The 15,000-nt window shown below is 37.1% G+C and overlaps 2 protein-coding genes across 2 annotated transcripts in view; one reads left to right on the top strand and one right to left on the bottom strand.

Moving 5' to 3' along the window:
• Positions 1 to 1,083: 1,083 nt before the first annotated feature.
• Positions 1,084 to 7,152, top strand: ctrb1.L (chymotrypsinogen B1 L homeolog). The gene is given in 7 exon segments (NM_001086448.2): positions 1,084 to 1,148; positions 1,410 to 1,513; positions 3,978 to 4,057; positions 4,744 to 4,822; positions 5,139 to 5,319; positions 5,708 to 5,841; positions 6,127 to 7,152. Coding segments are annotated over 7 exon segments (792 nt in total). The 5' UTR covers positions 1,084 to 1,096; the 3' UTR covers positions 6,289 to 7,152.
• A 4,681-nt stretch (positions 7,153 to 11,833) lies between these two features.
• mpp1.L (membrane protein, palmitoylated 1 L homeolog) overlaps positions 11,834 to 15,000 on the bottom strand; it is a 19,308-nt gene continuing 16,141 nt past the window's right edge. Inside the window, 3 exon segments of the mRNA NM_001086220.1 lie at positions 11,834 to 13,817; positions 14,133 to 14,204; positions 14,659 to 14,861. Of these exon segments, the coding sequence (NP_001079689.1) occupies positions 13,641 to 13,817; positions 14,133 to 14,204; positions 14,659 to 14,861 (452 nt within the window). The 3' untranslated portion in view covers positions 11,834 to 13,640.

The following is a 15,000-nucleotide window of genomic DNA, read 5'->3' as shown; positions in this document are numbered from 1 at the left end:
TGCGAAGTTGTGTCCAGGGCGCCGAACGAGAAGTTGCACGATCGTTAATTCGGCAAGCAGCAAGTGAAGTTGCGATAGCGTTGGCTAATTTGCATACGGGGGAATGTAAAGTTGAATGGACGTATATGTTGCAGCAAATACATTACATTACACAAGCCCGGGGAAGCTTAATAAAATAAAATAGACTTGTTATAATGCCCTACACATGAACCCAGTGTATAGTTTATGTGCCATATGTAAGGAAATGTAGGGGGAAAGCTGGTTACCCCCAAAAAAATTTACACTCTTTTGCAGCCTATCACCCTGAAAAAAGGAAAAGACGCCAGTGTTTTTTGTATTCAACTACATTTTGAGGAAGTCCTATCTACTCTATTGCACTTCGCCTGGTCTGAGGTGGCGAAGGCAAGTCTGGCGCAAGAGATAACGTTCAGTAAAATCCACATCTTATTGAATTTTTACAGTTACGTCCCTTCGACAGAGCACAACTTCGCCTGGCGATTGAGTGCGAATCAGCGCCAGCGTCAGTCTCCTTCGCTAGCGAAGTTATGCCTGCGCCCGTTAGTAAATCAGCAAAGTACCAAAATGACGTCACGCTGGCGAATTTTCGCTAATGTTAGTCACTTCGCCCTTAAGTAAATTTGCCCCTAGGAAATTTACATTTTACCCATGCATTTACATTTTCCCATTACAAGGTATGGAAGGGGAATAATATCAGAAAAGTACACTGCTTAAATTTTAAATGCCAAATGTTGAAATATTGATCCAAATATGTGACCTTGATGGCAATGACAAGTTAACAAGAGCAAACATTAATGCGTGAGTGTGCAGCATATGTCATTCTATTTATTCCCCAGTCATATTTTTGGTTGTTGGTATCTGCTTTTTACCATCAGCAAATATTACAAATAAACAAACCATCTATAGCAAACCTTGATAAAATGTTCAAATTGCCATATTAGTTGGAAAATTCAAGGGAGAGTATTTGCTTTCCTTCACCCCTCATTCAGCCACGTTGCACTGAATTCTACTATTTTTTTCTACTCTTTCGGTAGTATATAAGAGTCCCAAGAGAAAGTAAAAATTATCCACGTAAGTCATGGCTTTCCTTTGGCTTGTATCCTGCCTGGCTTTAGCCACCACAGTTTATGGTAAGTTTAAGCACATCCTTTTACATGAAGCTGTTCTGAAGGGGACAGTATTATGGATCTAATTTTTTTTGTCAGAATCAAGTCCTGTTGGCAAGTAGCTGAATGCACATTGCTAATAAGATTTTCAGGATAAGGAAGCTATAGTTCAGCTCCAAACTTAAGAGATAGCTATATCACTGTATCGCAGAACCCACTGTTAGAGATGTGTATATCAAATATTTTCTAATATATTGGACTTATGTAAGTTACTGATTCCTCCAGGCTGTGGCCAACCTGAAATCGCTCCAGTGGTGACTGGCTATGCCAGGATTGTGAATGGTGAGGAAGCAGTTCCAGGTTCTTGGCCTTGGCAAGTCTCCCTACAGGTAATATCACAAGTTACACTGTCAATTAGATCTGTTAATGTGGAGTAATATTTTTCTTTTGTACAACACATACATGGAGTGCAACAAAAAAGATGTATTTCTGCAGATGAGAAATAATCATAATAATAGTACAGGTATGGGACCTGTTATCCAGAATGCTTGCGACCTGGGGTTTTCCAGATAATGGATTTGGGTCTTCGTGCCTTAAGTCTACTAGAAATTCATTTAAACATTAAATAAACCTAATAGGCTGGTTTTGCTTCCAATAAGGATTAATTATATCTTAGTTGGGATCAAGTACAAGCTACTATTTTATTATTACAGAGAAAAACTAAATCATTTTTAAAAATTTGGATTATTTGGATAAAATGGAGTCTATTGGAGACATTCTCCATTCTGTAATTCGGAGCTTTCTGGATATCGGGTTTCCGGATAAGGGATCCTATACCTGTACTGTAAGTTAGATATATAAGATACTTCCAAGGGACTAATGTCTATAGTATGAAAATACATTATTTATACAATAACATGCATCATATTTATTTAGGTTCTTATTTCTTTTTCATAATTTTAAGGACTATATATATTTATTTTTCCTTTCTTTCACACAAGAGGTGGGACTATTGATATGTATTTTGACAGTTCCTAACTTCTGCAAATCCTAAACACATAAGAGTAACACAATTGGTTATTTTTTGTTGCAAAAGTAATCTCAGATCACCAAGCCAATTGCTTAGGCTAAACATGTAACCCCTCTTCCATTTTCTTAGAACTCCTAAGAATGTCTCTACCATCTGCATTTAGAGCTAGGTGACTATATTATTGTGCATGGGTTACATAGTTAAATCAGGTTGAAGAGTCCATCAAGTTCAACCCCTCCAAATGAAAAACCAGCATCCATACAAACACCCCTACATACGTTCACATAAATTATATATACCCATATCTATACTAACTATAGAATTTAGTATCACAATAGCCTTTGCTATTATGTATATCCAAGAAATCATCCAAGCCATTCTTAAAGGCATTAACTGAATCAGCCATCACAACATCACCCGGCAGTGCATTCCACAACCTCATTGTCCTCACTGTGAAGAACCACCTACGTTGCTTCAAATCAAAGTTCTTTTCTTCTAGTGTGAAGGGATGGCCTCTGGTGCGTTGATCCTCTTTATGGGTAAAAAGGTCGCCATTACCCCAGTCAATGTCTGGATAATTGAAGTCACCCATAGTAATAACTTGACCTATTTGTGAAGCTGCTTCTATTTGTATGAGTAGCTGGACTTCATACTCGTCACTTATACAAGGTGGTTTATAGCATACACCAATGATAATTTTCTTTGTAACCCTTTGCATAGCCAAATCTCTACCGAGAGAGATTCCACTCCCTCACTAATGCTAGCAATGGTTATTTCTTTAGTCCATGGCTTTAATTCAAGCTATACATACAAAAATACTCCTCCGCCCTTTTTAATCCCTCTGTCCCTCGTAAAAAGGGTGTAACCATTTAAATTCACAGTCCAGTTACGTTTCATCCCACCAGGTCTCAGTGATACCAATTATATCATAATTTTTACAGCATGCAATTAATTCTAGGTTTTCCATTTTACCTGACAAACTCTGTGCATTTGCCAGCATACAGCGGAGGTTGCTACTTTTACTTTTGAAATATGCATTACTTTGTGGAGAATTATATGTTAAGTTAGTATTAGTCTGTTTTCCTTGTAACAGAGGGTTAGAAGAGTGGAGGCTTACAAACAGCAAATTCCGTACCATGAACTTTTAAAACACTAAAATTCTAGTTCACACATCAGCAAGAACAAATATAGTTTTATCACAGTTGTAAACTTAAAAGTATAAAGAGAAGTGCCCTAATGGAAAGTTTACTTTATAGGAAAAACAAATTCTCTTAATCTATGACAGCTTTAAACAGCAACCTAACTACTCTGGTTTTAACCCTGTTCCTCAGAAGGACTATATCTGTTAACAGCTTCTCACTAACATAGTTCTAAGGTCACTATAGTACCTAGTAGCTTTGCACAAATAAGCTTATTTATTTATAAAAGCCCCATGTCATTAGAAACATCTATGGACTCTCTTTTTTTCCTTGAATTAACTAATGACAGGACCAAATACATGGCCTATTTACTGAATAGACTATGCAGAGAAGTGCACATGAAATAATGGTTTTACAATTCTTTACAATTAGGTAAACTATCTGATGTCATAATACAGTGAAACAATGATTTGTATTTTCAACATACAAAATTTAGAAATATGCCCCAAAGGGCCTGTTAGGAAAACAGAAGATAAAAGAGATGAAAGAAAGGGAGAGGTACAGTACATGGGGAGAAGAGAGTAGAAGAACTTCTGGAATCAGAAGTGGTGAGCAGAAAGAAAGAGAGGTAGAGGTAAAGAGAGTGTTAGCACTATTTTAATAATATTACTGTTTTATTTACAGGATTCCACTGGATGGCACTATTGTGGTGGTTCCCTTATTAACAATGAGTGGGTTGTAACTGCAGCTCACTGTGGTGTTGGGTAAGTTTTGATAATTCTCTCTCTGTAGGAATAAGTACAGAAAATAATACAATCCCTTATATGAATACAACATTTTCTAGACAGAGATTTATTTTTACACTGAACAATTCCTTTAAAGGGATTCTGTCATCCAAAAACATTAAAAAAATTTGTTTGATATGGAATATATCTAGTTTCCAACTGTCAAGGAGTTATTTATATTGTTTGGTCAAGCTTTTTTGCGGTCATTTGCCAATTAATACTGTCAGAGGCTTCATGAGAAGAATGCCTTTAAGATAGGGATGCACCGAATCCACTATTTTGGGTTCGACGAACCACCGAATCCTTCGCGAAAGATTAGTCCGAAGGGGAAAACATTTTTTACTTCCTTGTTTTGTGACAAAAAGTCACGCAATTTCCCTCCCCACTCCTAATTTGCATATGCGGATTTGGCCGAGCAGAAGGATTCTGCTGAATCCGAATCCTTTTGAAAAAGCCTGAATCCTGTCCGAATCCCGAACCGAATCCTGAATTCGGTGCATCCCTACTTTAAGACAATGTCAAAGTTCTATTATAACAGTGGTTTTTAACATATTGGCTGGTGCTTAAAAATAGGTGATCACTACCTTCTACAGACATTTCCAAGAAATGTAGCTGAAAACCTTTAGAACGAGTAATGCTCATAGTTTATATGCTACTTCTTACAGGGCCAGAGATAAAGTGGTTCTTGGAGAGCATGACCGCAGTTCAAACGTTGAAAAAATCCAGTCTCTTGCTGTTGCTAAGGTATTTACTCAGAATGACTTGGGTTGCCTGATATTGTACAAAGCATATACAGTATAAATCAGGATTGTAATTCTGCCGAAACTGATTGTGGCTTAAAGGGGTTGCTATTGGTTACTGCTCCCTGGCAAACTTAGTGCCTTTTATTACATATGGGGGAATGAACATTCAGGGTGAAGCCCTTCCTCTGCATGAAAGTTTGTTACATGTACACATGAACTTTCAGGGCACTTAATCGACAAACAGCATTAATTGTATCAATAATAAATAATGGTTTTAGAATATTTCTTTTTAATTAACTTGACTTTTTTGGCAACAGGTCTTCACACACCCACAGTGGAATTCCAACACAATCAACAATGATATTTCCCTAATTAAGTTGGCCACTCCAGCTGTCTTTAGCTCAGCTGTGTCTCCAGTTTGTCTGGCTAATATTGGAGAAGATTATGTTGGAGGACGCATCTGTGTTACCAGTGGATGGGGAAAGACCAGATACAACGGTGAGATCCAAAGGCTAAATCCATATTATTTTATGGTGGTGGTGGAAGGGTGGTAGTAAACTCAAAAACAGATAAATATGAAAATTAAAGAAAACGGCTAGGGAGAAATGGAAATCAGGACAGTAAAAGAAGTATTTTTAACCCCGAAACTTGAGTTTACCATAGTGCATTAGAAGGAAATGTCAATTCACATGAACAGGGTTTTTAATAATCTAAGGGTGAAAATAGAGCTAAATAAAGAACAATGAAATTCCCTTTGAGCAAATTGTGTCAAGGTCTGTTTTGACATTTTGATAAATCTAAGAGAGAGCTTAAAAAAATCTTAGATCTCAGGTATGCTGTTGGGATAAACCATGATTACATGTTTCTATGTGTTTTCTTCATTCAGCATTTACAACTCCAAACCTACTTCAACAAACTGCTCTGCCTCTGCTGACAAACGATCAGTGCAAGAGCTACTGGGGAAATAATATCCTTGGCTCAATGATCTGCGCTGGTGCTGCTGGCTCCTCCTCCTGCATGGTTTGTATATTTAACATTTATATTAAAACTAGCTATTGGTTCTTAGTAGATCAACCCAACTCCATATACTTTACAATAGTATAACCTGATACCTCAGCTGACATCTGCATTATTTCTCTTTATGCTACACCTATGCTGAGCATAGCTGTTTTCTAAATCAAATATTTTTAACCTATTGTGTTCTATGTTTGATTGTGTTCTTTTCTTCATTGTCCTTATATTTTCTATATTTTCTATAACAGTCCAGTATTGTTTTTATATAATTTTTTTCTTGTTCCCACACAGGGTGATTCTGGTGGACCACTTGTATGCCAGGACAATGGTGCATGGTCACTTGTTGGCATTGTGTCCTGGGGAAGCAGCATGTGCGCAACAAACAGTCCAGGTGTGTACGCCCGTGTCACAGTTCTCCGTTCTTGGGTTGACGAGATTGTTGCCTCCAACTAAGACACATTCCAATATATGAAGTGCAGAAACTTAATGGTGAAATGTAATGTAATGAAATATGCAGTCCTGTAATAAAATATGAGTAGAAAAATGTCTTGAGTAATTCTGGCATGAAGGTTTTGCACTTCACTTGTTTTTAGGGATGCACCAAAACCAGAATTCGGTTTGGGATTCATCCAGTATTCGGCCTTTTTCAGCAGGATTTGGCCGGCCGAATCCTTCTGCCCAGCTGAACCAAATCTGAATCCTAATTTGTATATGCAAATTAGGAATGAGGAGGGAAATCGTGTGACTTATTGTCACAAAACAAGGAAGTAAATATTTTCTCCTTCCCACCTCTAATTTGCATATGCAAATTAGGATTCGGTATACGGTCAAATCTTTCGCGAAGGATTCGGAGGTTCGGCAGAATCCAAAATAGTGGATTTGGTGCATCACTGCTTGCTTTAATATTTTAGAGCACTGATTGCTTTAGAATTCTTTAGATAAATATCAAATTACATAGACACAAACAAACAATAGTTATACATATTTGTGAATTGCTCTTTTGTTTAAAACATCAGCAGGATGTTAAGAAAATTATAATTGTGTATACAAAGGAAAGCAACAACTTTCTATCTTCTCTCCACAGTACTATAAATATATATTGCTATGAAACACAAAATCTAGACATACGCTTAAACAGATTTTTAAGCTTTTATTACCTTTTACATGTTATGGGTTGTTTTTTTAAAAAAAATATATATATTCAGGTTGGGGTTGAAAAATCATATATTTAATGATATATGTTCTGCTGATGACCATGTAGGCCTAATGATGGTATCTTCTTGGCATTAATCCATTCAATTAAAATCAATTCAATGTGGCCCCATTTACAGTGTAATTCAAATTCAACCTTGGTCTTGTCAGCTTCAGCATTGAGGCACCAGAATATTATCCAAGTGGCTCCAAAGTGTAATGGCAACCCCATGTACTACGATACTAAAAAACCCAAAAACAAATAGGCCCTGGCATTTCAAGTACACAGAAGCCCAAGCAGCTTCCTCACCAGCCCACTGTATATTCAAATGATGTCCATACCAAGATTAGATTGATGTCCTCTTTCCATCATACTGCTTGTAAGGTCCACAAGGGGAGATTTGGTACTCCGAGGCTGTTTTGAAGTAAGCTAAATTTCCTCCTCTCTTAATACCAGTTTTACAAATGCAGATTATCAAGATTTAGGCCACTTAAAATCTGGGAATATCTCCCAAGTATATTTCTCCTAGAAGGAAGTTAATAGTCATGTGCCTGTATGCAATATGATATGGTCCAGTAGTGTAGCAGAACATTTTAAATAACTGTCAACAAAACTCATGGTTTAAAAGCAGACCAAACATCTGTGCTTAAGCAGCAGTCTGTTATTTGTGAGCTCAAAGTTTAGGTGGAGATGGCAAAATATTTTTCCATTGTATAAAGGTTATTGTGCGGATAGGGAAGTGGACATTAAGGGGCCCATTTACTTAGCTCGAGTGAAGGAATGGGGAAAAATTTTTGAATTTCGAATGTTTTTTTTGGCTACTTCGACCATCGAATGGGCTACTTTGACTATGACCTTTGACTTCGAATCGAACTAAAAATTGTTCGACTATTCGATAGTCGAAGTACTGTCTCTTTAAAAAATTCTTCGACCCCCTAGTTCGCCACCTAAAATCTACCGAGGCCAATGTTAGCCTACGGGGAAGGTTCCCATGGGTTTTCCAAGGTTTTTTTGATCGAAGGAATTTCGTTCGATCGATTAAAATCCTTCGAATCGTTCAAAGGATTCAATCGTTTGATCGTAGGAATATCGGTAAATCCTTCGACTTCAATATTCGAAGTCGAAGGATTTAGATTCGGCAGTCGAATATCGAGGGTTAATTAACCCTCGATATTCGACCCTATGTTAATTTGCCCCTAAGATGGAAATAAAGAAAAAAGTGTGAAGTTTCCTTTTTTCTGGTGAATAAACAGGCCTAGACTACAGGGTAGGCATAATGACTTTCATGGTGCCATTATGTGGGATTCTATCTTCAAATTGCCTATTCTGTAGTATGTAGATCTGCATTCACAGGTGGTCAGGTTTTTTTTCTACGTAATAGATAGTATCGGTGCCTATTAATTAAGAAAACACACTTATAAATAACTGCCATGTGTTTCTACCAGTTTATTTATTATGTATATATATATATAGTCGTTATTTTAAAACACTAATTTTTTGGTGTTACTGTTCCTTTTCATAATATGTCTCCAAATTGAACAATTCGGGCAGATTTATCAAAATCCAAGTTTTGGCAAAACTCATGCAACTTTTTTTCTCAAATGCTACCTTACTCAACAAAATATTCCCGTGGAACAAAAGTTGCATGCCAGTAAGAATCTCATTGACCCATTAATTTTCAATAAGGCTGAAAATCTTGAATGTTCTAATAAACTGGGAAAATAAATACATAAATTGTCAGAGAACTTTCCCACTGACAACCATGCCAGCTTTTATTAGCCAAGTTTTTTTTGGCAACTTTTCATAGTTTTATTCTTTAATAAATGGCTACTATTTGAGGTTGCAAATAATATTCTAAGTATATTCGTGCTCTTGTAACAAAATGTCCCATAAGTCATTTACCTACTGATTAAGAAACCCACACTTTTAAATAACTGCCACATAAAATCAGAACCAGGGGAAAAGCTATGAGGTCGGGAATCATATGGCAGTTATTTAAAAGTGTGTTTTCTTTATAATGTACTATTACGCTGCATTGGTACAAATATTTTATATAAAGAAGCTGCTTGTGTAGCTACTCAAGCACATAATAAACAGTAGATAACAGATACGTTTTGAAGAATCCCACTGTATACTACAGAACTTATCTGTTATCTGCTGTGTACCCTGTGCCTTTCTTTTTTCAGACTGGATGGCTGCCCCTATGCTACACTTATATAAACTACAGTGGAGATTTTGAAGCAAAAGCAAACATGACAGTTGTACCAAAACAGAGCAACATTATATTTTCATTACATGAAGACACAAATTGTTTGCAGTTACTGTTCCTTTTAGCCTCGCAATATCTCTTCCCTATTCTCTCCATATGCTCCTGGTCGATTCCTCTACCCCTCTCACAGCAACCACTTGGTTGCACCCCCCACTACTTCAGTTTTTTCCAGCCTTAAACCCTTCTGTCTTGCTGCTCCTTACATTTGGAATGCCATTCCTCCAAAGAGAACCCTCCCTTAGCCTTTTCAGAACTAAACTCAAAGACAACCTCTTGGAGCACTTGTATAACACATGAACTGGGAACTGGTATTTAGATGGCAGGGTCACCCACCATAACCTAGCACTTAATATGCTCCTATTTGTGTTTGTACATTACCTTCCCATTTTCATTGTAAGCGCTATGGTGCAGGGACCTCTTATCTCCTTTACACTAATGTCTTAAACTTTTTGTAACTTTACTGTAACTTTTATTGTATTTTTGTATTATTGTACTTTGTATCTATTATTGTAATGACCCCCCCCCGTTTGAATAATTTATTGTTTTGCTGTACAGTGTTGTGTTCTCAAGTAGCGCTATATAAATAAAACTATATATACACACATTTGCAATATCTTTAATGACATATAGACAGTACAAGCTCCAATGTAGGCCTCTTGGATTGGCCCAACGGAGGGGGGGGGGGGGATAAAACAAGACCTAAAAGTGTGAAAAGACCTTCAGAGCAATTGGCAGAAGTAGCAATTTTGCCTGGCATGTTTTCCTTGCTTGAAACATGGTATAACACCACCACAGATTACCCTCTGCTGCTTGAAAACAGTAAACACACTTATTAGGTAATATTTGCCTGAACACACAATCATTACAGTGGCAAGGTGGGCAGACTCACCTACACACAGTACATTTATATATACATAGAAACACTACCATAATTTGTTAAATGTAACTCCCCCCCCAAAAAATATGTAATCAGTGAACAGAATCTTTGAAATCTTTAGATAACTGCCACTTTGGTTGTTAAAAAGGTTAACAGTAAGGCTGCAGCATCCCCATAATCACTTAAAAATACTTCTACTTCTCTAACGCACTGCCTCCTCCCTCAGGAATTTAATTTGGCTGTTGCTCATGAGCATATGCTCAGTTCTTCTAACTCATGATTACTAAACACACCATCCAGTCAAACAGCCAATGAAGAGATAGCATTGCTGGTTCCCATAGAACCACCTCTCCTGAGCTCAGCTTAACCATTACAGTGCTCAACATCAGCAGAACTTTTTCTCAAAGAATGTTGTGCCTGTGTAAACCTGCATTCTGCATTGCATGAACTTTACAGAATGGATGTCCTGTTTGCTACGGATAATATGTCAAGAGGGAAAATGGCTGCCGGGTGAAAGCTGCTATTTGCTTTAGGAAAATGCGATGGTTCTGGCAAATGGAGGGGGTATATGCAGTACAAATGATGTGGTTTGGTGGGGAAGATATACCCAACTTTTATACATGGTAGGAAAATGTAGACTTTACATGTCCTTTAAGGCAAACAATGGTTGAGCTAGCTAGTCACCTTCCATCACTTCGCTAAGAAAAAGAAAAGAATTCTCATTAGAAACACACAAAAATTGCTTGGCAACCTGAATAAGCAAATAACAATCGATGTGCATGTTAATCATTTATTAAAATATTTTAGGATTTAATGACTTTTTTGGCATCAACACTTAGGATGGCAGATTACAACAAAATCCACCATATAATAAAAACAATTTACATCCTTTAATCCATCCATTTACCCCTGTTTTTATTTTGTTCACCTTTCTACATGCACTCTTTGGCTTATATGGAATGACTTCTCTGGAGACAAGTTATGGTGACATAACACATAGTAAAAGCTTTCTGCACAACCTGTGGGAAGCAAATATAATAGGCAGGGGAGTAACTACCAGGGGTACAAGAGGTGCAATTGCACCCGGGTCCGCACCCTCGAGGCCGTCCGGACGTTGCACCGATGCAAAGGTGCACAGAAAAACTGCGTCTGGAGGGGGGGTCCTGGCTGCACGGCCTACGGCCGGGCCCGACTGTCCGATAGTAGAGTCATCTGCCCAGTTTGCAGAAATGAATAATCTGCCTCCCATAGAGATTGCGGAGAGATGATACCAGGCATTAGATTTACCCTGAACTTTTCATAATCCATTTACAAAACCATTATCCTCTGCCATTGCCCTAAAAAGGACTGGAATTCGTCAAATAGGGCAATTTTGAGATTTTGGCTCTCTGTGGTATTTGATCCTCCATTTGTGCGAATTTAAGTTTTCTGAAAGACACATTTGGGCACCAAAACTACCCTGTGTTCCATTACCCATAATCAGTTTGTTGTTGTCACTTGGCCTCCAATCTGCACATAGAAGGAGCCGAGAGGAATAAAATAGCTTTTCTGAACATTTGGTAGAAAAATATAACTGGATGGGAAAACTTTACAAAATAACCCAAACCTGCCAGAACTTTTCTGATCAACAATTGGATAATTTCTATAAAATAATATATTGTTAAAGACAAACATTTTTATTTTCCTTCTCTGGGTTTAAATATGTACGTTTTATATATACAATTTAAGTGAAAGCAGTTAGTTAGCAGCAGCCTCTGATGCAGCATTCTCTCATTTTGGAACTGAACATATCAAGCCAACATAGCTCACATTAAATGATTAAATATAGGAATGCCAAACCAAATCATAGATTCAGAACGATGCAAACAGAAAGGGTTATGTAAGCACTATACTCACATCAATTATGAATGACTAAACAGCCTTTACATTTATACCAAACATCTACCCTTTAAGGATGTATTAGCATGGAATACAAAAGCTGCACTTTCTGTATATGTCAGCAATCATTTGCTTTATCTTTTCATACAAGTATTACAATATTTTATATACATAATACCTGTATTGTTGCTGCTGCAATGACATATTCTAAACTCACATTGGGACTGTTTGCTGCAGATCATATCGCTTTTCATTAATGACAACCAATAGGATGACCTATTTCACTATGAAGCACCTCTGTAGTTTGATACAGCTTCCCTGAGTAATTCTTCTCCTCTTATTTGGTTTGGTGCTCTGTGCAGTTGTCATAGAAAGGCAGCTTAATTTGTATTCCAAAGCCTTTTGTGTGAGATATGATTTGAAAACAGCTTTCATGGGAAAAGGTAATAAACCTTACATACTTTTCTGTTAAAAATATAAATATGGGTTTAAAACCTACAACTGCAAAGCAAACCATACTTTATAACCAAACAGTTAGATTAGCTTTAACCCACAGTAAGATATGAATGCACATCATTCCTTCTGTGTATATCTACATTAAACAACTGGAAAAGGACAAATTTCCACTCTGCATTTACATACACACTTCTGTGTTAAAAAAAATCCATTGCTATGATGCTTTTATAGATTTTTAAAAGAAGGCAAATGGCCAAGAACAAAGCAGCAACATGCACAAAACCCAGTTATATTCAGTCCAGCATCATAGGCATGCCTATTTTACTAAGCTCAGTTCAGCAAAAATATTAACATCCAATACAGACCATAGCATATAATATGAATAATATCCAGCTTGGGAAATCAATTGGAAAAGGTCCATTTCAATTTAAAAATGCAGATATACAAATTAGGGATGTTTTGAGCACACAAACTGATCAGTCATGCTGTACTATTCTAACAGAAATAATCGGGAGAAAACCATGCTTCTAAAATAAGGTACATTTTCCTGGTAAAGAAGGCAATGGTCAATAAAGTCACCTCTGATATGTGTCAGATAATGGCCTGCAGAGTTATAGCATGAAAAGAAAATGTATGTGTGGTTTACTTTCTCAGTATACGGGTTTACATGGCATTCTCAGCTGCACAATGCTCTCTATGTTATGTTTACCAAATCATGTGAATAATTAGAAACACTATCAAGTTCTGATTTACATGATCTGGCAATCTTTACGCCATCACTGGCTTTTCTGGTTGGGTAGTTTGGGACAGCTCTCAGATGCCTGTTGTTCTACTTTGGCAATGTACCAGTTTTCTAGAAACAGAATGCTCTGTGAGACTCCCTTTACTTTAGTCTAGATCAGGACTGTCCTTACTAATAATCAGCACAAAACATGCAAAAAAGCTGGACAGCACTGTTCTAAAAAACTGTTTTTATTTTGCAGTTGATAAGAGATTACCCTGTTCTCTAATGTGTTTTATATAGGAAGAAAGACTTCTATGGCAGACTTGAGTAACTTAGGGGCCAAGGTTAAGTGGAGTGTTTATGGCTGAATTGGATAAATGATTCTTGGGATTAACTTATTGGTAAGTTTTTAGTACACCCACGTAACAGGAACCCACTGAGGGGAAGAACAGGCTGCATCAAAAGCTTCCAATAGGTCCTGCACTGTCTGCTCAACTCCATTATTAACCAGAGTCAGGTCAAAATGTTGTGCATATCGGGAACGAAGGACATCTGAGTCTGCACGCAGCTTCTGCAGAGCCTCGGACTGTAAAGGAATAAAATACATGCATTCTAAGTAAATCAAAAAAAAATTTTGGAAGCTGAAAAAAATGATTCCAAGTTGAGATAGAGCAAGAGCCAGAGATAGAGCAAGAGCCAGAGATAGAGCAAGAGCCAGAGATAGAGCAAGAGCCAGAGATAGAGCAAGAGCCAGAGCCAGAGATAGAGAGATAGAGATATGTGTATTATTACATATAATAAATTATGTATTTATTTATTCTGATCTGAGCAAACAGTTTTCAAACATGAACACAAAATAAAATTTTGGGGCACATAGCTAAGATGAACATTGATCTCTTACCTCATCTTTGTCTGTGGGTGAAAAAAACACAATGAATGGAGCCAATTCTGCTGTACGAACCATCTTCAGAGTCTAATTGACAAAAGTGAACATTTTTAATTCATGTACTCCACTGGTTAACACATTGCACTTTCATTTTTACACAACCACCTATAGCACCTAAATTATTTATAATAATAGAGAGATATGTGTAAAAATAGTAGGTTAAAGAGAAGTAAAATGTATTGTTTAGATTTCATAAATCCCATTAAAGCACTAAATAATATAGTCAATACATTTTTTTGGTAACTGTTTTGTCCAGTAATAGAACATCTGAACTTAAGTAGCATTATGGCAAGGCTACAGGCACTGAGGAACAGAAAAATAAAGGAAAGGTCTAAAAGAGTGACATGACTGCTGATGGCACCCAAAGAGAGATGCCTTACAAGGCAGATTATCTGAAAGCTAAAAGCAGAACATTATTCCCAAAATATTTAGCTCATACCCTCTGATTTTGTGGACTGCAAGCACATAGCTCTTTTCTCACCTGTGGCTCAATATCCAAAATAGCGACTTTCCCATCTTTATGAAGCTCCTTCACAGTCTGGATCTTTGTTCCAAACATATATCCACTAAAGCTTCCGTATTCCAAGAACTCATTTTCTGATATTGCCCGGCTCATTTCCTCTGCTGAAACAAAGTGATAGGAGCCACTCTCCTCCTCTCCACGTTTTGGGGGGCGGGAGGTATCTGTATGAAAAACAAATATTGCTAAATCATTTGTTTGTAAATGAAAGTCAAAAAAAAGCACAGGAAATGTGTCAAATGCATTATAATGGACAAGACAAAATATAACTGAGCTAAACAGAGCAAAGAGAAACTGAAGACA

This window comes from Xenopus laevis, chromosome 4L, assembly GCF_017654675.1.
Source record: "Xenopus laevis strain J_2021 chromosome 4L, Xenopus_laevis_v10.1, whole genome shotgun sequence".
Lineage (NCBI taxonomy): Eukaryota > Metazoa > Chordata > Amphibia > Anura > Pipidae > Xenopus > Xenopus laevis.
The sequence above is the reverse complement of the archived record's forward strand: the minus strand, read 5'-3'. Positions and strand labels throughout refer to the sequence as shown.